This window comes from Ochotona princeps, chromosome 1 (assembly GCF_030435755.1).
Source record: "Ochotona princeps isolate mOchPri1 chromosome 1, mOchPri1.hap1, whole genome shotgun sequence".
In the NCBI taxonomy this organism is placed as follows: Eukaryota; Metazoa; Chordata; class Mammalia; order Lagomorpha; family Ochotonidae; genus Ochotona; species Ochotona princeps.
In genome coordinates this window covers 74,966,713-74,989,431 of record NC_080832.1, presented here as the reverse complement: position 1 = coordinate 74,989,431, position 22,719 = coordinate 74,966,713, and the positions used below count along the sequence as shown (strand labels likewise).

General features: G+C 37.9%; 1 protein-coding gene across 7 annotated transcripts in view; it reads right to left on the bottom strand.

The window, feature by feature from the left end:
* The window catches only part of SNAP91 (synaptosome associated protein 91), a 126,796-nt gene that overhangs the window by 27,820 nt on the left and 76,257 nt on the right, over window positions 1-22,719 (bottom strand). For 3 of the 7 annotated variants that reach the window (XM_058661055.1, XM_036493880.2, XM_058661056.1), the window contains exons 11-14: window positions 18,206-18,233; window positions 13,350-13,459; window positions 11,341-11,459; window positions 9,248-9,415 (exon numbers count right to left, since the gene is read on the bottom strand). In XM_058661055.1, the coding sequence (XP_058517038.1) occupies window positions 9,248-9,415; window positions 11,341-11,459; window positions 13,350-13,459; window positions 18,206-18,233 (425 nt within the window). Of the gene's footprint in view, window positions 1-980; window positions 1,065-1,497; window positions 1,570-1,731; window positions 1,810-2,036; window positions 2,304-2,910; window positions 3,019-9,247; window positions 9,416-11,340; window positions 11,460-13,349; window positions 13,460-18,205; window positions 18,234-22,719 lie in introns of all 7 variants that reach the window. The other 4 variants (XM_058661054.1, XM_058661057.1, XM_058661058.1 and 1 more) reach the window with 2 other exon arrangements.

The following is a 22,719-nucleotide window of genomic DNA, read 5'->3' as shown; positions in this document are numbered from 1 at the left end:
TTATGCTCTAACCAGCTTAGTGTCAAAGAAGACTTTGATTAAGAAAATTTTTTAAAGAACTAAAACATTTGAACTAAAATATGTCATTCATCACAAGATCAAAGTTTAAAAATTTTTATCAAAATGTCTAATTAAGAATCTTTCCATGTGAAACTCTATTAAGCATTTTTAAAAATTCAGGAATGAGCAACCGCAATTGCAGGTACCTAAATGTCAAGGGTCAAATTTGACAGAATTTTAAGCAGGTACCATGATGCTTCTGCACACACCAGGTTTTAATGTGTGGTGAACTTGCTAAAGATGGTCTTTTAGCTCAAAGCCATGCGTATACTTAGAAATATGACTGTTTCCCTTTAAATTTATTACTAACAGAAGAGTTCAGAGATAGCATTCAAATGAGTAGTTCAAGAGTAAATTTGATACATTTTCCTATCTGCAGGCAGCATATTAAGGAAGAGCAGAAACATTTAAATCACCCAAACATTTTCCAATTCTCTGAATTTTAAAGCAGTAAATCCAGTGTCAACAAACACTACAGAATACAGCCTGACAAGTAAAGTTGACGCTTTCAGTTTGGACTGGCTTGTTCTCAATTCTGAGTGATCTAGCAGTGTTGACACTACTTACAGAATTTAGAAATACAGACATAACCAAAAAACAGAGTCAACAAAAATGAACATTAGGAGGAAATTTCAAATGAAATGATTCTACATTAGGATGAACAACATTAAGGTAGAAAACAAGAGACTTTAAATGATACTTATCTGGTTTTGTTAGGTCATGCAAGGAAAATTATGAACTAATAAGGATGAAGGTAACGATGGCAAAGAAATTAAAAAATGTCTCAAAAATCTAAGTTTACATGTAAGACATGGAAATAACGTTACACAGCCAACAGAAAAAATGGTAAGAAATGATGTCTGAAAAATATCTGTAAGGTAAAAAATATCCGTAAGTGTTGATGGTGGAGAGATACGCACCCCCAAACAGGTCTATCACTCCAGAAGACTCCACCTTGGCTGGAGAGGCAGTGGTTGCAGGAGATGGTGCTGCAAATGCATCTACTGCAGCAAAGCACAGAATATGAACAAGTCACCCCACCCAGAAGGAAACTGCAAGCCTCAATAAATGGCATGTCGAGATTTCATGGCTGACCCAGGCCTCTCTGTGATGGCTCCAGACAGACCATCTCAACAATTAAGGAAAAGTAAATAGATTTTAAAGCACATACTTTCTTTAGAACAAAATGCATTTTGATTCTTTGAGGTTGGAGGTTTCAGTGTAACAGGAAAACGGCTCCTTCTACCAGCCTTTGATCTGAAATATTAACCCTCAGTAGTTGGTGATAAGCCCAAGAATGAGAGTCTTTATAAAGTGGCTTTTGAGCTTAAAAGAACTGTGGCACCCCCCTCTTCCCCCCAAGGTTATGGCATCCACTTGTGACACACAGCCCCCACCAGAAGTCTGCAGGCATGGCCCTGGTGACAACGCACTCACCGGATAAGAGGTCTGCAGTGAGAGAACTCTCAGGCACAGGAGAGGCCCCTTGTGGTGGAGAGGAGAAAGCATCTTCCAAAAGTGAAACAAACCAAAACCAAGGAGAAGTAAGTAGTAGGAAGCTGAAATCAAAGTCAAAAATCTAACAAATGCATTATCACAGATGAATACAAAGTTTAATTATGAAAACATCTACGTTAAAACTATGTGAAAGAAGGAGGTGCTTGGTTTTACCTGTACCAAACAGGTCTATGCTAGGAGCAGCATCTGGCTTAGGCGCTGCAGTGACTTCAGGAGCAGATTCAAACAAATCTAAGACCAAGAACACACAAGCCTTTACTCAGTTTGAACAATAGGCCTTAAGAGGATTGCTTCTCAGTTCTTAGCGCTTTGCAGAATTCTGAACTAAGCAGCAAATGGTTTCTGAAGAACCATTTAATTACACAGTATTCATGCAGTGGAGTTGTATATGCAGTACATCTCCAAGATCAGAATTCAATCCAGAAGGTGGAAAGAGTTCAACAACAACAAAACATTACCACCAAAGATATCTAGAGCAGGAGGAGCAGCGGTGGCGGCGGCAGCAGAGGTGGTGGTAGTGGTGGCGGCGGCGGTGGTAGCAGCGGTAGTGGCAGCGGTGGCAGCTGCTACGGCGGTGGGAGCAGGAGAAGGGGCAGTTGCAGGAACTGGAGGGGCTGTGCTAGCTGTAGGGGTAACTACAGGAACACTGCTCTCAGGTGGCTTCATTGCAAAGAGGTCCAGCTCAGGTGCAGCCTCTGCACTACCTTCAGATGGGGCAAAGGGGTCTTTGAGAGAGGAAAGCGGAGACACATAGAGCATCAGTAAGGAAAGAGACAAGAGAGCCTTCACAACTACAGGCACCTACACAGACACCTACACACTGGCTAGACCTGGATCACTTGGGCTTAGTGACTCTCCTACTAGCAGGGGCCAGTGATTAGGGTGCTTTTGTGAAACACCTTAATACTCTGAAAATACTGAATCTGAAAAGCTTTGCAAAGTGCTATAAGATTAGTTTACTGTCTAGGACTGGAGATTTCTAGCCCTCAAATCACTATTTAACCTGATCAGTTGGGTAGCTATGAAAATTCATTAAAACATGCCAGTATATTTGAACTCAATGTTACAGTACAGCATTAAAGGAAAAAAAAAACATTAAGAGAGCATACTTGCACCTATAAAAATTGTCAATCTTGCAAAATTGCCAATTTTGTAAGTATGCATTTCATTGTCTTAATGTTTCAAATGCTGGCATTATTTTTTTTAGTTATGATGAATGGCAGCTTATATTCAGAGGAAAACAAAATTAGAAAAACATATGGCTATATCTAACTACAAGGGCTTCACATTGGGACAGAAAAGTAACAGACTGACTCATGACTTTAAACCCACCATTTCCTGAACATGCATCAAGTGCTGCTGCTACAGGGGTTGGGGTAGCAGGTGCGGCGGCCCCTTCGGATGCTGCAGGGGCCTCCCCAGGAGAAGCTGCAAAGGCATCTTGGGTGCAGTTTTTAAAACAACAGAAATTAAAGGAACAAAAAGAGAAGAAAATATAGTAAAAGAACCAAGTTAAACTGTGAAGAACGCTCCCTTATACAACATGAATTTTTAAAAACACATTTTTATGGCCCATGCACTGTTGGCGGTCATAAAACAGTTAATTTTTGCACATCTTCATGTTAGTTAACATGCAAGCAATACAATGTTGACCCTCCTGAGGCCTATTAGGGTCCAAAAGGGAAGAAGATTCTCATTGTATAAGGGCTCTGAGAAGCATGTTTTATGTATCAATATAAATTAATGAATGTAAAAATTAAAACACAAAAATAATTTTATTGTTATAATTTTTACACATTACACATTCATGTCCAGATAATACTTATTTACTGTGTTCTTACAATGTCTCTGACTATTGAATCCTAAAATACAGCACATCTTCTTTAAGCAAAGAAAACTAAATATATGATGGCAGTGTAAACAATTCTAGCTTTAAAATTTTTATAGCCTAGTGCAAAGAAAATTACATTCTTAACATGAGAGGCTTACTATATATTCACAAATTACATCTTCACTATCCTTGAAAAGCATTTTCAGAAATGGCCAAGTGCTGATTTTCAAGAAATAAAGATAGAGAAATACTGAAGTATGATATTTTAGTGCCTTTATTTTTACTTGCATTTAATTTCAAATACTATTTTCCTAGTTACTTCACAATGATGACGTTCAATAGGTTAAAAATGAATTTTCATGTTTTAGGATTACACATACATTATTATTTAGAGAGAAAATAGGGAATATATATCATGATTTAGACAGCTGCAGTTCATACATTTACAAATGGCTGATGTATATAAATAGTTCCCAATGCATTTTGATCAACAATTCATGTTACTTGTGGCAAAAAGTTCTGGAGTTTGCACAGAGAATCTAGATTTTCAAAATTACAGAGGATCTGAATCCTGAAAATGCAAAGGAACCAAGAGAAAAAAATCTGCAGAGTGGGTACCACAAGCTCTTAGGACCTGCTACTTACCTGCTAGATTCCCATCCCAAATGTTGTCTTGCACGGTATTTACTGGTGTTCCCTAGAACATTCCTTCAGCCTTTACAAAGAGTCTGTTGATTGCCTTTGGGGAAATGATACACAGCCTATATCACCTTTATCAGATTTACTTGGTTCATGAAGCTCTAGGAAATTCCTTTCTCACATCCTAGCCTGATCAAAATATGAATCACACTCTGGTAACTCAAGGAGGCTTTCTGTGTCTTGGAATAATAAACATTAACTGAAAGGCCCAAGTGGGGTGAAAAGACTTGTACCGAAAACAGATATCCCTGGAAGGGGCCAAAGCACACCCACAGTGAAGTTAGACTAACGTGGCCTGTTTGCCTTTCTTAGCTATGCAGAATGACTTGTCCTCCTCCTGGAGAGACCAAACAAACCATTCCAGGGAAAAGTCCTTCAGGGGACAACGCAGGCCTACTTTCCTAGATGTATGCTTAGCATACTTCAGACCTAGCAGACCTCCTAAAGCAGCATGAAAACCCTTAAGGCAGAGGCAGAAGAACACTGGAAAGGTGCAAGGGAAAATGGGACATCTGTACATATTTTGCTTCAAATCAGGTTTGTCTTCTTTCTTTTCATTTCTATAAAACCTAAAACTGAGGTCAGTAATCCTGGAAAGACTAAAAGCAATAACAGCAATCACATTACCAAAGGCTATGATAAGTGTTCTCACTCCCTCCAAATAAAGTGAGGTAATACGAGGTTAATTATCTGAATTTTGCCATTTTATAATGTAAACACATTTCAAAACACCATGCTGCATGTCACAAATGCAGGGGCAATTCAAAAACTCATGAAAAATAGAATTAAAGCATGTTTATTTTGGGGCCCTGGTGTGATGGCTCAGTGGTTCATTCCTGGCCTTGCATATGCCAGTTCGTATTCAGGCTGCTCCATGCCCCATCCTGCTGTGGCCTGGGAAAGCAGTGGAGGATGCTCCAAGTCCCTGCCAGACCTGGAAGAAGCTCCTGGCTTCAGAGTGGCTCAGCTCCAGCTACTGTAGCCACTTCGGAGTGAACCATTGCACAGAGGATCTTTCTCTCTGTCTTCTCTCTGCAAAGCTGTCTTTCCAGTAAAAACAAATAAATCTTTTTTTAAAATTTTACTTATTTTGGAACAGAAGTTGTTAAAATTCATGCATATATGGGTCTTCAAAAAGATTACAGAAAATGCATCCTATAAAAAAAACTAAGCAAGGATTTGACTAATGCATAATCAAATAATATACTAATATAGGTGATCATTTCAGGCTATCACTTAAACATGGGAAGGTGAAATTCATATTTACAAGCTACATTCCTACGAGAGGTTCTTATATCCCTCTGTAAGCCAGATATAGCTTTCTCATAATTCTTGTTGCTTAAAACTAAATATTATGATTTTAAGTCATCTTCTTTCATCGAAACTTTCTTTAAAGAGAAACTGTTAGGTTATACAGAGCCAAAGTGACTCCATCATCCTGTAGAAGCTAAGCCAATACTCCCACCCAGGAATGTCTGGAATGCCGAATCACCCTAACCTGGTCTGAGCAAAACGTTGACACCGGCCATGATGAGGACCTGTGGTGAGTATCCATGCTACACGTCACAAGCGTGCACAAGAAGCTGCAGCCTTCTCCCATCCCCCACACCTATGACATGTAAAAGCCCAGTGCTGTCTTCGCAGGGCGACCATTTACCCATTTACCCATTCGGTCACTCTATGTAGAAGTGGCCCTGGGCTGTCTGCTTCCCTGGAGCCCTCCAGACTCTCTCCTCTGACAAATTAAACTGCTTGAACAAAGGCCCTGTCTCCCAGTCACCTCTGAACCTAACAGAAACCACAGTGGCTTGAGATTCCCGCTCACGAAAAAGAGACAAGAGCAAGTCCCCCAGATGACGTCACCTCAATCAGGGGCTAACCAGGCAGGACGCAGACTGTCCAGCAGAGCTCACTCAGCCCCCAGGATTGTGAGAGACAAGAACATTCTGATATTTAAAAAAACCAACAAGCAAACTTCTTTTAATACCTGCATTATTAATACAGCTCAGCAAATTAAAGGCATTTCTAAGCCAGTTCTTTTTTCCGCTGTCACCCATCTGCAGTTCATTTCTGCATACTGCCAACATTTTATTCCTGGAAATGCAGGCTCCTGCTGTGGTACAATCACAGATCCAGCCAGGCCTCTTCCAGCACACCGGTCTCTCTGACTGCTGCACACCATTTTCCTTTGCTTTTGATTACTCTAGGAAGAATTTTTGGCTCAAACTTCTCATCAAGTGACTACCTTTCTCCAAACTCATAATAGCTGTGTTATCTCCGTCTACATTATTCTCTCTGTCCACCCCAACCACATAAACCATCGGCACAATGGCTCCAACTATTCTCAACTCCCAACAGTCATCGTTTTGGTTCCTTCTTTTTGCCAAGGGTCACATAATTATAAGGTTCTTATATGAAATCCAGTTGTGAGTGCTTATATTTAAGTATTGGTTTTAAGGAAGGCTGATTAAGTTAATTTGTTAACCACTACGTGTGAATGAAGGCAGGCTTGTGTGCTAAGTTCCTTGGTTTCATGAGTGCAGACTATCACCTCACGAAGGCCTGTTCAAAGCATATCCTTGTGGAATGAATAGGAGGAATTAGCATCAACTTTGCACTCTAGTTCAAGCTAACTTTACATAATGAATAACAAGACGCTTTGTTTTAATAAACTCAAAGCACAACACTGCCTTTAAACTAGCTGTGACCACAGAAAATAGACTTTAATTTTTAGAAGTTCACTTTAAGATTATTTAATCAATATATCTCAAAAAGTTTTAGTGACTTACATGGAACTGATTACATTGAGCTGGTCAAACACATAGCCATCATCCTGAATATGCTTCCGTTAAAAGCAAATTTCCTATTTTCCAAATTTATAATTTAAGTACAGTATGAAAATGTACAGAAAATTTTAGTGTTTAATATCCAATTTATGAAATTACCTCATTTTGAAGTTGAAATTTATTAACTGTCTTTCCAAAGAAGTATACTTAATAGTTTTATATTATACAGAACCTCGAGAGTAAATATTTTAAAATTGTATAAATAAAACATAATTGGTGCCTTTATTAACCTAGAGTTCTACGCCTTGTCCGTTTTAGAAAAAGAAAATATTAACAAGTGGCAATACAAGATGGCCAAAGAGATTTCAGCTTAGATTTTTATATAATTCAAAGCTCTAAAGGATTTCTTATAAATCAACAGAGGGCATGGAAGAAATTAGGGGAAATCACTGACAGCTGCAAGACAGATACACATGGACTCCTGCACAGAGGCATGCTTGTTCCAGCTGTCAAGGCCAGCAGCCACTTCACAGAGCTATCCACATCCATAAAGCCAGTGTGATGAGATCCGCAGCAGTACTCAGCTTTACCATTTCCCACTCGGAGGACAAGAAAATATATACATGCAGTTCCAAGAACAGCACCATTGGTGGTACGATGTCACAGCATTCCCTGCGGTGCCAGTCCTGTCAAGTTGTACTTACACAGACTAAGAGCATCATCATGAACATTTTTCAAACAAATTTTCTGTTTTACGTAGAGCTTTTTTTGTTTGAATAGAGTCAAAATAGTAGCAAATGATAAAAAGAAATAGCCTAGTGTCAGTGTGTGTATTGAAGGAAACATCTTGGGTCTTTTTATTCTAGAGAGCTATGAGGTATGCAAGACTGAACTGACTGATTTCTTGGAGGTAATCAAATTCCTTATAAGTGGACTGAAAATGAAAAATCAAATGATTAAAATCATAGAGATGTTTGAGGGCAAAACGGTTACTCATCCTGTCCATATCTTTTTATTTTCCTTGCAGTTTTTGTGTTAGAAAGTGATGACAATTATTCATATTCAACACCAGTAATGGGGAGAAGAGAAAGGAAGCAAAAACTTAACAATTTTTCATCTCAAAATATGTAAGAGCATGACTATAAAGCTAACTCTCTGTAGCATACGTCTCCTTATAACAAAATACTGAAGAGTGTGTAATATCCTCTTTCCTACTGTAACAAAACCAGCAACAACAAGTTTTTCCTGTGACAGGAATATCAGTAGAGCAAAGCAGGGGGAGATTATTTCTGATGACACTGTGACATTACTGTGTCTCATCGAGTATTCCTTGTGTGAGGCTGGCTAACCTCAGAGCAGACACTGGGACACAGCACGCAGCAAAGTGGTATGTGACAGTGTGTATGTTTCCAGAGGATTTATTAATTCCACCAGAGTCTGCCAAACACCTCTGGCCCCTCACCATCATTTGCTCCATCCAATTTCTTTACCATATCCTCAAAATGCGCTGGGAAATATGCTATATGGTAATGGAGAAACATAAAACTATAATGAATATAACACCACTTAATGTCTTTCATATGAGCAAGTCTTTAGGTTTGCACATTAACATCACTCAGGAATATGTAAATAAACTTCAGGTGGTTCAGGAGGTTCAAGCATATGAAACTGGCAGATTCTAGAATATTTTATTGGATTAGAATTGACATTTGCATGGAAAGCATATTTTTAGATGATCATTTCCAAGACTGACCTAAAGCTGGTTTCAATCTACACTGCAAGTGTTGCGTCAGTTGTTCCCTGAAATTTCAAAGTCAGATGTGACTAACGACATCTTTGTTCTGTCTGAAAGACAAGCTTAGAGTTGCCAAAACAGGGATATTCTTAAACTCTCTTCAAAGACCTTTCAATCAAAATGACTTTTACACTGTTTTTTAGTCCCCAGTATTAATCATTTAGGTCAGTATCACCCACTTATATTCTGTAAACATTCTCTGGGATTGTTCTAACCTGGACAAAAACTCAAAGATTCCAGACAGCACTGGCTCCATTTTTGTGTAGATACTGTGGTGGGGAACATGTGCAGGACAAGAGCCCTAGAAGCAACTTCAACTTCACTTTAGAATCAAATGGGATTAAGGCATGGCAACCCCTGCCATAAAAGCTCCAAAATGAGATGAAGAGGAAGTCGGTGAAGTTAATAAAGATAAGTATATATGTCTATATATATACACACATATGTGTAGGAATTGCAAAGTACATAAGCCTGTTGATAGATGGCAAAACATTTTAAACACTTTAACTCTAAATCTTCACAATCTTGAAAGAAAGAATAGGGATATGACTGACTAACCTCCGAAGAGATCCACATCAGCAGTGACAGCAGTGACAGTGGTAGTAGTTGAGGCAGAAGCTGAAGCGGTTGTGATTTCAGCAGTTGTAGTGGGAGGGGCAGGTTCTGGTGCAAATGGGTCTGAAATCTGTGCTTCAGAAGGAAGGGAGGAAAGCGCAGCCAAAGAATCTACATTTCACCAGAGATGGGGAGTAGAGGGAAGAGAAGAAAAGGCAAGGACAAAAGATATAGCAGGCTCTGACGGTCAACCCGAAGACAGTTATTAAGATACACATCTCAGAACACAGTGCAAGCAGTAAGCTCTACTCACCCTCTCCCAGAAGGTCTACTGAGGGCCGTTTCAGGGCAGCATACAAAGAAACAAGAGCTAAAGTTGAAACATTTCACCATAGCAGTGTCCAAGCAGGGTGGGGCACTCACTGAAGAAATGCTACTGGTGTGCTGCTTCCTGGCCATTTGCAGTTTTAAAAAGTATATCTGCTACTATCATGGAATTTCAGAACTTCCAAGCTATGAATGACTTGAGATTCCCCCACTCTTGTTTCAGAATAAAGGCTCTTCCGAACCAACGTTTATGTATTTCATAACAATGCTAGAAAATTGTAGCATGCAAGAGTACTTGATATTGGAAACGGTTTGTAAACTTTAGGATGTAGGCCCAATACATTAATAGCCAAGGAATAAAAAGCAGCTGGCACTCAGTTAACTAGGAGATACAGTATTTTCTGCTTGTTAGATGGCCAGCTCCAAAATTCTGAGAAACAGAAGGTTCTTCAGCACGTGCTGGGATCCCAGTAATTCCTCAAATCATCAGCAGCTGGCCCAATGCAGCTGTTCCCAATAGCCACTCTTCTCGACTCTATCAACAAAAAAGCAAGTGTGTCATCAGAAGCTAGACAGACTTGCTTGCTTTCTTGTCCTGGCATCAGCAGGGCTTTCACCAGCTCTGCCCTCATTGGTTGCTACAACTTAGCAGAAGAGCATCCTATAATGTCATAGCTTCCAGACCTGCAATTGTCTATGACGAGACATTGGCAAGGTATTGCGCATCTTCCAAATCATTTAGCAGAAGGCTATTTGTGTGCACTAGAAGTTTTCTTTTTATGAGTATAAAATGAAGCATAAATGATTAAAATATTAGCTCCTTGCTATTGACCAGTATTTTATTTCCACAGAAGGTAAAGATACTTCCCACAGAATGATACAATGGAAAGAGGAAAGTAAACTTCCTTTGGGATTTCCTAGGAAAATGCACAATAATTGAGCATACTGGTCAATAAGTGATGTTGGGATTTTTTTTCCTGTTCCCAACAGCCACAGGTTTTAGTCCCTAAAATCTTCATTTTCTAAATGAAATATAATCTCAGAAAATCATGGGAATTCATTCCTTTAAGTTCTGAATCTCAAAACAATTACTAAAAATAATCAGAATCAAAGAAAAATGTGCTTTTGTTAAACCTTGAAATAAAAGCTATAACTGGGCCAGGCACAGTGGCCTAGCTGCTAAAGTCCTCGCCTTGAATGCCCCAGGATCCCATATGGGCGCTGGTTCTAATCCCGGCAGCTCCACTTCCCATCCAGCTCCCTGCCTGTGGCCTGGGAAAGCAGTCGAGGACGGCCCAAAGCCTTGGGACTCTGCACCTACGTGGGAGACCCGTAAGAGGTTCCAGGTTCCCGGCGTCAGATCAGCGCAGCACTGGCCGTTGCGCTCACTTGGGGTGTGAATCATCAGACGGAAGATCTTCCTCTCTGTCTCTCCTCCTCTCTGTATATCTGACTTTGTAATAAAATAAATAAATCTTTTTAAAAAAGCTATAACCACTTAGTATTTTAATTGTATGGGAGGTATTGTCTCTGTTTATCAATATATGAATAAATAAAAAGTTCATGGAGAAATGAATGAAAGCATTTTGAAATCCGTGTATAGATTTGTCATGACATACATGTTTTAAGAACCTTTGAAGACCTTTTGCATTTCAAGTGATTTATGCTTTTTTTTTTTTTTTTTTTAGCATTTTCCTTTTAAGTTGCCAACAACTCTTGTATATGCAATAACCTCTTATGGGGAGGAGTGGCCTGCTGATTTCACTCACCTCCCCAAGCAGTGGCTCCACCAGCAGGTGGCGCTGGTGCAGGGGCCGCAGCTGCTGCTGCCGCTCCAGAGGTAAAGTCCGGCTGAAGGTCCAGGAGATCACTGGATGGTTTAGAAGTGCTGTAAGGAGAATACACCAGCTTGGAAATCAGCTTTTGAAATTGTTTTGAAAAAAAAAAAAAGACTAATGTAAAGGTGCTTTTAGGAAAACATAAAAAGACTTTGGATACCAAAAATCCAATAGAAGAGTACTCTGGAGTGCGTAGCACTTACCGAGGGTTGGTGAACTACTTTTCTAAAGGGCCAGGTAGTTGGTGATTTAGCACTTGAAGGCTAGGTAGTTTCTGTCACTCAACTTTGCTATTTTAGCATGAAATAAGACACAAACAATACATAGGAAAATCAACATGCCTTTGTTCTAATAAAACCGCAGAGACAACTTAGTGGGCTGGATTTGATCCATGGAGGATATCCTACAGGGCAAGAAAACTCATAATTTTGAGGTTCTCTTTTCTCTATTTTTGAGCTTTTTTTGTACAGAAAAAAAAGTATTGGGAAGAACTTATCTACAAACCAAAGAATATTAAAGTAAGTCATTAATCACCAACTTGCCATTTTTCTAAATTAGAGTACTGTATATGGTTTGTCTGCAAAGAAACTCACCTGAAACTATCTCTGAATTTTTTTCCTTACCCAATTGGGATTGAGCTTGTAAAACATCTCTACTGGCAGATGTTTCAAAGGAGTAATCTAGAGCCAAGCTATTCAGAATGTGAGCCCCTAAGCCACAAACATCCTGGGACCTTGTTAGGAATGTGAAATATCAAAAATCATCCAAGAAAAAAAATGTGAAGTATCAAGTTTCCTGCTAACAACTATCCGAGAATCTTCATTTTAACAAGACCCTGTTTTGGTTAAGTACACATTTAGCTGTGAAGAGCACTGGCTTGAATGTTACCTAGCCAGGTACCAAACCATGAGGCCAAAGATTCCCTATTCCGTAAGTGTTTCATAAACAGCAGTCCTAAACGTTACCTTTTGTTCTTTTAACCTATTAGGTTTCCAAGTAGTACTCTATTCAGGAAATTGTTCTGCTTTTTTTTAAAGCAGCCTTAAAAGTCTCAAAATAATAACTAGTTTTTATGTCCTTTTCATAGATACAACCAGACTAAGTAATGGAAAAGGAAAATGAACTTATAAAGACTTTAGGGTATTTATAAAAAGCAATTTATCTTAGAGCAGTGGTAGAAAGGACTTGGATTTTTTTTTAAACCAAGGTTACTGTTTTATAAAAAATATAACTAAGCAAGTAGAGAGCTAAGCAGACAGTTGATATAGATGTAATCCTTAGCTCTATTGCTCAGCTCAAAATTCACGTCTCCAAATACAGGACCTTTACAACCAGAATTGGAATCAAACCAAACAATCAGAATCAGTGTCAGACAAAATGAGACCAAAATTTGCTCAGGGCAGAAGAATCAAAGGAGTTCATCTAAACTTCTTATTTGCAATAGCAGCTACGAGTGGGGGCTTTCAGATTTAACATCTCTCCTTTCTTACTGCTCTTGTGGTCTCTAGTTGCTACGAAAGTTGATTATAAACATCTTGGAGGCCTTCTCCTAGTCCCAGGTTGGATTTCCTCATCTGCACCCACTAGTTGCCCTACAACTAGAAGTGGGCTTTGTTTTTAGTTTTTGCTTTTTTAAGTACGTTGAGACACTTTTTAAATTTCCCACAGGAAGAAACATTTTAGAAAAATAAAAGTTCATAATAACCAATTAATATATGTGTATTATTTTTCTTCCTTTCCCAGAAGTGTGATCAGCAAGCCAATTTCTGCAGTGTAGGTCCTCCTAATCACTACTTTTTGTAGCAAAAATAATGCAAAACATCACACATCACTAGGATGACATTTCCTTTGGTGAAATCATTTAGGTACAGTATGAAAGAATACAACAAAGCCTTCATTAAAATATGAATAAACAGCTCAGGGCAGACTCATTCACTGACCTGACTGGGACAGCCGCAGATGCAGTTGCAAATAAATCAACTGGTGGGGACGTGTCAATAGTTTTAGCTGGTGTAGAATTGGGAGACGTAACAGTTGTGGCTGGAGAAGACTGCAAGTAAAGACGCACAACACACTGGGGTGAGAGCTCAAGCTATACAACCCGGCAGCAGGCCTGCCACTTCAAAGAACCCTGACACCCGAGCACGTCTTGTGATAGGAAAAGCTCACGAAAGCTTTCAAGAAATCAAGAATTATAATAAATAATCGGTATTAGACAGAATGTCTTAAATGTTCATTTAAATGTAATGTACTTAAAATGATGATAAAAGATTTAGCCTAACATTACAATGACTTCTATTCATACATTTAACATAAAAGCTAGATGTATTTCCAGAACACAAAATTATTGGTAAAAATTATAATGCCTGCTAACCATTTTAAAGCATATCAATAGTAATCATGCTGTCAGAACAAGTTCATTGTTTTTTCTTTCTCACCCTGAAGAGACTTCATGTGAAATCTTTTCCAATGACTTTAAAATCCAGAAATTTAATTTACAAAACATTTCACAGCTGAGAATAACTCACAAGCAGGGGTCAAGTCATTAACAATGTGAGAGTAGCTGACTACTTTTCATCATTTATATCATGTAGATAAAACAAGTGAAATAAAATCTAAACATTTATTTTCCTGGACTTTAAAAAATAAGAATTAATAATTAATGTACTTAAAAATAAAACTTATATCTAGTAACTTTCCAAACTCTATTTTACCTGGAAATATCTGAATCTGCCTTCATTTCAATCTACTAACATTTAGTTGCACAAGCAGAAATAAGATTTAACAGCATGAAAAATTCACAAAGACCAAGACCAAGAAAGGACCATCAGGCACTGCTGTAATTGCATATCTGGTTTCAAACTTGGAGGAATTCTAACAATTTTTATTTAAGAAAAAGAACTGAGGACACAAGAAATGTGTAAGAGTGTCCAGACTATTACTATTTGTCTGACATATACTTGTCCAGAAATACAACTAACTTAAGATGTCAAACATTCAGTGCTTCAAGAGAAACAAACATGAGCAATGTAGGTATTGCTGCACAGAAGCTGTCAACTCAAACATCTTCAACAAAAATTCAGATCTTGCAAACAAAATATAGAATCACCAACAGAACTGAAAGGATTGGCTGAAGTTAATGGAATGTCCCTCATTGTGGACACTGGTAACGCCTCTGGGGAAAAAGACAATTTTTAATACAGATAAGCTAGGGAAAATTTCTGCTTACCAATAACATTGAAAATTTAACAACAGCAATAACATATTGCTATAAATGAAGAAATGAAGGTCTATCTATAACACTGCATTTTTTAAAATTATGCATTTGAAAGGCAGAAATACAGGGAGAAGGAAGAGAGAGAAAGAAGGGGGGAAGGAGAAGAGGAGAAGAGAGAAATAGAGCAAGAAGTGACAGAAAAAGAGAGGAGAGAAGAGATAAAGAGATCTTCCGTCCACTTTTTTTTTAAGATTTATTTATTTTTATTGGAAAGGTAGATTTACAGAGAGAAGGAGAAAGAGAGAGATCTTCTGTCCACTGGTTGACTCCCTAAGTGGCTGGAGTGGCAGGAGCTGAGCTGATCCAAGCCAGGAGCTTCTTCCAGGTCTCCCAAGCGGGTGCAGGGTTCCAAGGCTTTGGGCCATCCTCTACTGCCTTCCCAGGCCATAAGCAGGGAGCTGCAGGGAACTGGAACAGCTAGGACACCCATATCGATCCCAGCTCATGCAAGGTGGTGATTTAGCCACTAACTTTGTGCCAGGCCCTCACCTACTTTTCAAATGACAACAACGGCTGGATCTGGGCCAGAACAAAATCAAGAACCTGGAACTCTATTCAAGTTTTATACATTGGTGCAAGGGCCAGGTATTCGGCTGTCCTTCAATGCTTTTGTAGGCTCATTAGCATGGAACTGAATCAGAAGTGGATTAGCCAGCACTTGAATTGGTTCAATACCTGCTATGGCACAAAGCCAGTCCCTACAATAATGTATTTAAAAAAAAATACTTTGTAACAACAACCTCTAGAGAGAGCCAAATCACCCTATCATTAAAAGAAGTTAGAAAATTTGATGCGGTCAAAATAAACAGATCATTCTAAAGGATGACACAATTTTATCATGCTGTACTCGGTAGTCACATGTCAGATTTTTCACATATGACAGCTCTTGTGGCATAGAAAATTAAACCATTCCTTGGGATGCCTGCATCTCATATCAGAGTACTGGTTGGGATCAGCTACTCTGCCTTTGATTTAGGAATGCAGCAGATGATGATCTGAACTTTCGGGCTCATGGCTTAGGCCTGGTTCAGTCCCAGCTGTTGCAAGCGACTAGGCAGTGATCCATGGATAAAGAAGCTCTTCTTGTATTTTCCTGTTTCTTTCCACCATTCTGCCTTTAACATACATAAATACACACACACACACATACACACAGCTATATATATATACATGTATATGTATATATACGTATATAACCATATATAAATATACATATATATATATACATATATAAACACACTTTTTTTCACTTGTACAAAATGCTTTGAAACATCACTATGATTCAGAATAACCAGGGAGTTTGTTTCATGTGACAGTTCAAGGTCCCTGGGAGAAACTCAGATAGCAAGTCAAGCAAGCATTGGCCTTGTCCAAAAACAAAACTCATCTATTTGTTGCCTACAGGAGACACATTTCACCAACACAGATCAGCAGAAACTATATCTCATGGATTTTGATTTTTTGTTAGTTTCGTCTCTTCAAAACACCCTCTTCTGTTTAAATTCTTCAATGACTCATAAATCATACAGTAGCATTATTTTCTTTAAGAAGGTTCATGATTTTCTTTTTCATTTCTTCAGCGACACATCTGTCATTCTGTAGCATGTTATTTAACTTCATGGTGTTGTTGATTTCTTTTTTTTTTCTTCCTGTTGATTTTGTTTTGTGGCTTTTCATTTAAGGGGATGTATAGTAACTGTGTAATGCAGATTATCACATCCAGATGTGAGAATACAATGCAGTATGCATCTCTACTTCCAGATAAAGATGGACTTCCAATGAAACGGTTTACTATATCTTGACAATAGGATGCTGGACTCTCTGCCATTGTCCATGCCCATAATGATGGACATATGATTGTGTATGAAGAACTATACTATAGCAACGATATAGGGGAACTCAGTGAGGCAGGAAGGAATTGGGGAGGGAATAAGGGAAATGCCAGGGCCTATGCAACTGTATCATAACATGATAATAATAAAAAGCAAAATAAAAAAATGACAAATAAACCTTCAAAGAAATATAAAAAGATAGGTTGGCATGATGGTTCAACTGTCTAACCATCTGCCTGCAAGCAGGGCAGGGCATCCCATATGGGTGCTGGTTCATGTCATGACTGCTCTACTTCTGTTCCAGCTCCTGCTTGTAGCCTAGGAAAACAGCGGGGGATGGCTAACATCCTTGGGACCCTGCTCCCATATAGGAGATCCAAAAGAAGCTCTGGCTTCTGGCTTCAGATCACCTCAGCTTTGACCACTGTAGCCATCTGGGGACTGAATCAGAGGATGGAAGTTCTTTCTCCCTCTGTCTTTCCTCTCTGTAAATATGTCTTCTCAATGAAATAAGTACATCTTGAAAAGGAAACAACAACAACAAAAGGAAAGCAAAAGGAAATACATATAATTATAACTGATTTGTCTACCATTAATCATACATAATATGATGGAGTATCTCATCTGTCTCCAGAGCTGTGATTCATATTACATTAAAATGCTTCCCACTACTAAAATATTTCATGATATTTTTATTTTCAGCTGCATTGTAAATTCATTAGAATGCTTCCTAGGGCTGGCATTTTGGTGTCCCAAGTTAAACTGCCTTTGAGGCCAGCATCAAACATAAGCACCAGTTCAAGTTCCAGCTGCTGCACTTCCAAACCAGTTTCTAGCTAATGCACCCAAGAAAGCAGCATAGGATGGTCTAATTGCTTGTATGGCCACATGGGAGAACTGGGTGGAGTTTCAGCTTTTTCACTCTAGCCTAGCCAGCCCTGACCATTTCGGTCATCTGGAGAGTGAATCAGTGGATGGACAATCTTCAATCTCTTTTCCCTATGTGTGTCTCCCTCTTTCTCTGGAGCTCTGATTTCCCCCCAAACCAAATCTTACGAAAAAGAAACGCAACTCTTACCTTAAACTCTTTGGGTATAAACAGAAGACTAAATCACATATACTATACTAATATACGAGACAGAGAAACTAAAACTAAGGAGAACACATACACATAAAACTTATCTTTCCTCAAAAAAATTTTTTAAAGTACAATTACTGTATGACCTAGTAATTCCACTTCTGGGTGTACTTCCATAAGAGCTCAAACTTGGGACTCAAACTGGTATTTGTTCACCCAGCTTCATGGGTAGGAATGACAGTATTTACAATTCAAAAGATTAAGTATAGTACCACATATAACTGAACACTATGCAACCTCAAACAAGAAGGACATTTTTATACATGTTAGAACCTGGTTGAGTCCTGAAGACACGAAAACAATCACAAAAGGACAGACACTCCATGAGTTCACTTCTATGCAGTAGCTGGAGTAATTAAACTCATACAGACAGATAGTAGAACTGTGGCTGTCTCAGTCTGTTTGGGGAAAAAGGTGTTATTGCTCAGTGAGTGTTTTATTTTTCAGAAGATGAAAAACATCTAGAAATGGATGGTGAGGATACTTGCATAACAGTGCCACCAAACTGGATACTTACAGTGAAACAGTAAAAACCCAAAACACACTTACCTTACTTAATGGAGAGGGAGCACCAGATCTAAAAGGCAACATAAAAAAAATTAAAATAATATATTCAACCAGATATAGAGGAGCATTTGAATTCTTTAAATTGGCCAAGCACCAATTTGTTTTATATAGAGAGACTTGCAAAGTAACAGACAAATTATTTAAAGATAGTTCTTCCTTTTCATTTAATTATGGAATCTATTTCTCAATGTTTTCCAGTATTAAAGTTTCTAGCATTAGACATTCTTAAATTCAAAATTATTTTCTGTATTTCTGGAAACTTAACTCTGGAGTTGGTCATTATGAACCACAACCATAAAAATAAATTGTACACATTGGAACTCAAAAAGTTTTGCCAATATTTGGGAAAAATAATAATTTACCAAATTAAAAATAACATTTTGGCTTGTTATTTTTAAAATCAGGAAATGGTTTAATTTTAAAGTGCACTGTGATTCACACAGTCATAGTTGTGCTGCATAAAAGAATGTACTCTCGGTGAAAAAGGATTTTAGCCCAGGGAATCAAACATGTTCCAAAGTCCACAGTTACACTCCTAAAGGTTTTCTGTTTCTCTTTTTTAAAAATTATTTTATCAATATAAGATGGAGAAAGTTCATGTATTTCACAATGTAGATTTAGGAGCACAGGGAGGCTGCAAGTTGGATGCTTGCTTCTCAGTGAGGCAAAGTTAGGAGGGAGCAGATAATATATTTTTCAATTAATTAGTGGGAACACTGGCTAAGTACATTACTGCTCACAAAGTACTGCAGAATAAAGCAGCTGAACAGCTCACTTTTACTAACGTGAGTTGGCAGAAAAATGAAAGAACAGCAAGATGGAGAGAAAAATCACACTTAAGTGAGCAACCTGTTTTCAGTGACTTATGACATGGCAGGCATGGCTTTCTGTTCACCTACAGGGGAAATAGCATGCAGAGCAGTAGCAAAACAAAAGCAGGATTTAGCAACTAGAATTTTACACAGCATTGTGAATTTTTTTAACATAGCAAAAGTACCTAGTAGTATTACACATCAGGTTATTATATTTTAAGTTAGACTTCATTTAAAAATACATGCCTTCCATTCCCTGTTTGGGTGTAGTTTCTACTGCATGTTATATATATATTTATATATATATACACACACATTTATCCATGTCACTCATTTCAAAGACTACTACAATAGCAGATCTACAAGGTCTATAGAAAGTTGCTTACGAACTTACAAATCTAATCTAGTAAAAGAGCTTTGGGCTGCTAATTTCTCCACTTTCATTATTTTTCATGTATATATGTGTATGAAAAGATGGGAGCTAAATCAAAATTAAAGCCTGAGAAAATAATAGTCTAAATTCTTGCAGGAAAGTACAAGCCATTTCAAACAGTTACTTTCCAAGAATTCGTTCATTTAAGCTGTTTATCTGTCAAGCAATTTCCATAAAGCAATTCTTAGTGGTCCTGACATAATGAGAAATACTAAGAAGGAAAAGAGAATTGAGAAAAAGCAAAAACTTTTGAAATAAATTTCCAAGCCAAACCACAAAAACGTGTATTTTCTATTTAATAGTAAGAAATATACAGTAAAAATGACAGAACAGTTCTACTATTAAAGAACATCAACTCAAAATGAAGTATGAAAAAATCATGATTGCCTTAGAATCAGTTTGCCAAGTTTTTGCATGACCACTATTACTGATGATAACTGTAGTTATTCATGGGTTAAACAAACAAAACAACTCCTCCTGTCTCTGGTAGGTTATTATCCCATCTACCACAATATCTCTTAAGCGCCTGTTTCATTACTTCTCTTCTTCATTACATGTTAAGATTCAGAAAAGTAATTCCATCTTACTATATCACACTCGCACTTTATGCTTCAACTGTATTCAGTATTATTTGAATTTTAAGTGACATTATACTCACATATGTGTTCTATAATTAATAAATGATCCAGCTTTAAAAGACTAAAACTGTAGAACTAAGCTATCAAATGGGTCACCCCCATTGCTGTAGGTGACATCCTGCTTCTGCTATGATTCAATGAAATACTGAGACCCAGAGGTGCTCCCAGGAGGCTGCAACATTAACAAGTATCACTATTCACTGATCAAAATTTGAGGCTGTTGGGCTCAGAGAAGTTAATAACTGGCCCAAGTTTCATCAATCCTTAGTGGTACAGTCAAGACTCTGTTCCAGGTGTGTCTACTGCTCAGTCTCTGCTACGTATCATGTGTCCCACTGAAAACACACATAAGCCTTGCACATTTGTTCCTCTCTTCATGAAACAAACTGTTTCGCCCTATATCTTTCATACTTGGTTTTTCACCCTGCTGTTGGTCATAGCTCTTCAGGAAAGAAAATGCTACAACCTTTTGTATTAATGATATTTCTTAAAGACCAATACTTATTTTAATAATTCAATCAAAAGAAATTTGTTTCATTGTGAAGTGCATTGGGCAAAATAAGCAGTAAGATAATTTTAGAAGACCATATACGAGCTACTTCAAATTCCGCAAAATGTTGCAAGCAAATTTGCAGATTTTACTATGAACACAGTTTCATAGTAAATGCCAAGGTTTTCTTCAAAAATCTTAATAGTTTTAAGTATAAATATTAGCCCTACCTTGAAAAAATGTAAAAAAGAAGCCCTATCTATATATTCCAAGTAATTGAAATTATACAAGTATTTCAGATTTCCAGTACCTTCGACATTTAGTAAACTTATATTTAAAATAAAGCAAATTTCTTCATTCTGCCCTTAAAATCATAGATACAGACAGTATGCACAGGTATAATATATAATATTGCATACAATGTCAAAAAGGAATATATCGGGAAATATAACACTAAATACAAAGGTTACACATATCATAATAAAGATGTAAGTGCTTGATATAGAGATTAGAATAGTTTATATTACTATTTAAAAGAAAGTTTTAATCAATCATTTATTTAAAAGGTGTCATTTCTGCCATATGTCATCGGGATTTTTTTTCACTAAGAAATGAAAAATCTTTGAGTTCTGAAATCTAAGGGGAATATATATAATTTTGATGCAAAAAGACCAAAATGAAAATAAAACTATTTATGCCAGTCACCTTAAGAGACAAAAATGAAGCATATAAAAACACAAATGTGTAAATGGACAGAAATCAGTTTTAAATATCAAATGTGGAATCTGAAGAGTGTTTTTTTGCATTTTTACCAATTAACAAATGCAAAAAAGTCACTCAACACAGTACTCACCCTTCACTTAAATTCCCAGGTAAGCACAAACATACAAAGAAGAAAATAGTTAACTACAATAACTCATTTTAAAAAATAGGGAATAAGCATAAGATAAATTCAAATGTGGTCTTAGCCAATTCAGAAAAGAATATGACAAGCATAAAATGATCTCTGAAGAAAAATTTATTCTAAGAAAAAATTAATTTAAATAGGTCACTGAGTTTTTATTTCGCTTCCCTAGAAATGTTAGCTCACCAGTTCAAGTTAATTTTTCTGAAAGCTCCTTGCAGTGGCCACAAGAGGGCGAATTCAGACGCACAGAGCTAAGAAAATTCTGGAGAGCCCTGTCGGGGCATGAGAGAGTGGACAGGGAAAACGTAGAGAAAAACCGGAGGCCAGTGTGCGTCCAGCACCGCGCGAGCGTGTGACCATTCCAGCAGATATGCACATTTCATTCATTTAAGAGGCTTCCTTTCTTCACCCTATGGATATGCTAGGTAACCCATCTGCTTTCCTGAAAACCCTAACGGAGGGCCTTCCCCGTAGCACGTGGGAAGTGGGCTCCCGTTATGGTGACATTATGCACTCTACCACCACAAGTCTGGCTGTGTTCTGGCAACACTGAAATTTAGCCAGACCCAGGACTGGCATCCATCATTTAAATGGCTTAACTGCTTGAAGAATCCCAAACTGTTATATGTCATTGTGCATTGAGAAATCATTTCTGTATTAACTTAGAAAAGATGAGAGAAGTAACACTAAGCTAGAGAAATAACCAGCCAGAAAAAGTCACACTGAGACACAACCTACATTCTCAGAGAATACTCAGAGCCAAGAAAGGAGGGAGTTGCATCTTGATGGCTCTGCCACAGATAAAGCCAAGGATCTGCCTGCAGCTCTGCAGTAGTTCACTGGCTCTCTGCTAACTCCTGCTCTCGTCCTAAATGAAGTCCATGAAAACTGGTACTACCAACTATGATAGATTTCAAGTTCTGCAGAAGTACCTATGCTAGGTGTTTAAATAATGAAGTGTAATACACTTCCTGATCTTTAGAATCAGAAAGATATACCCAAATCACACATGTCAGAGAAATTTTTAAAAACACAGGGCAGTTCATGGATGAGAGGGTGGGACAGCAGGTGGCCTTTCCGGGATGCACAAGCTTTGCACATGCAGAACAAAGAAGGTAGGTACCCAGGACTGTGAAAAAAGATCGGAAAGAACTCGGTCTTGCGAATAGACAAGTTTTACAGCTGCTGAGTTAACAGGAAAAAATAGAATCTGAGC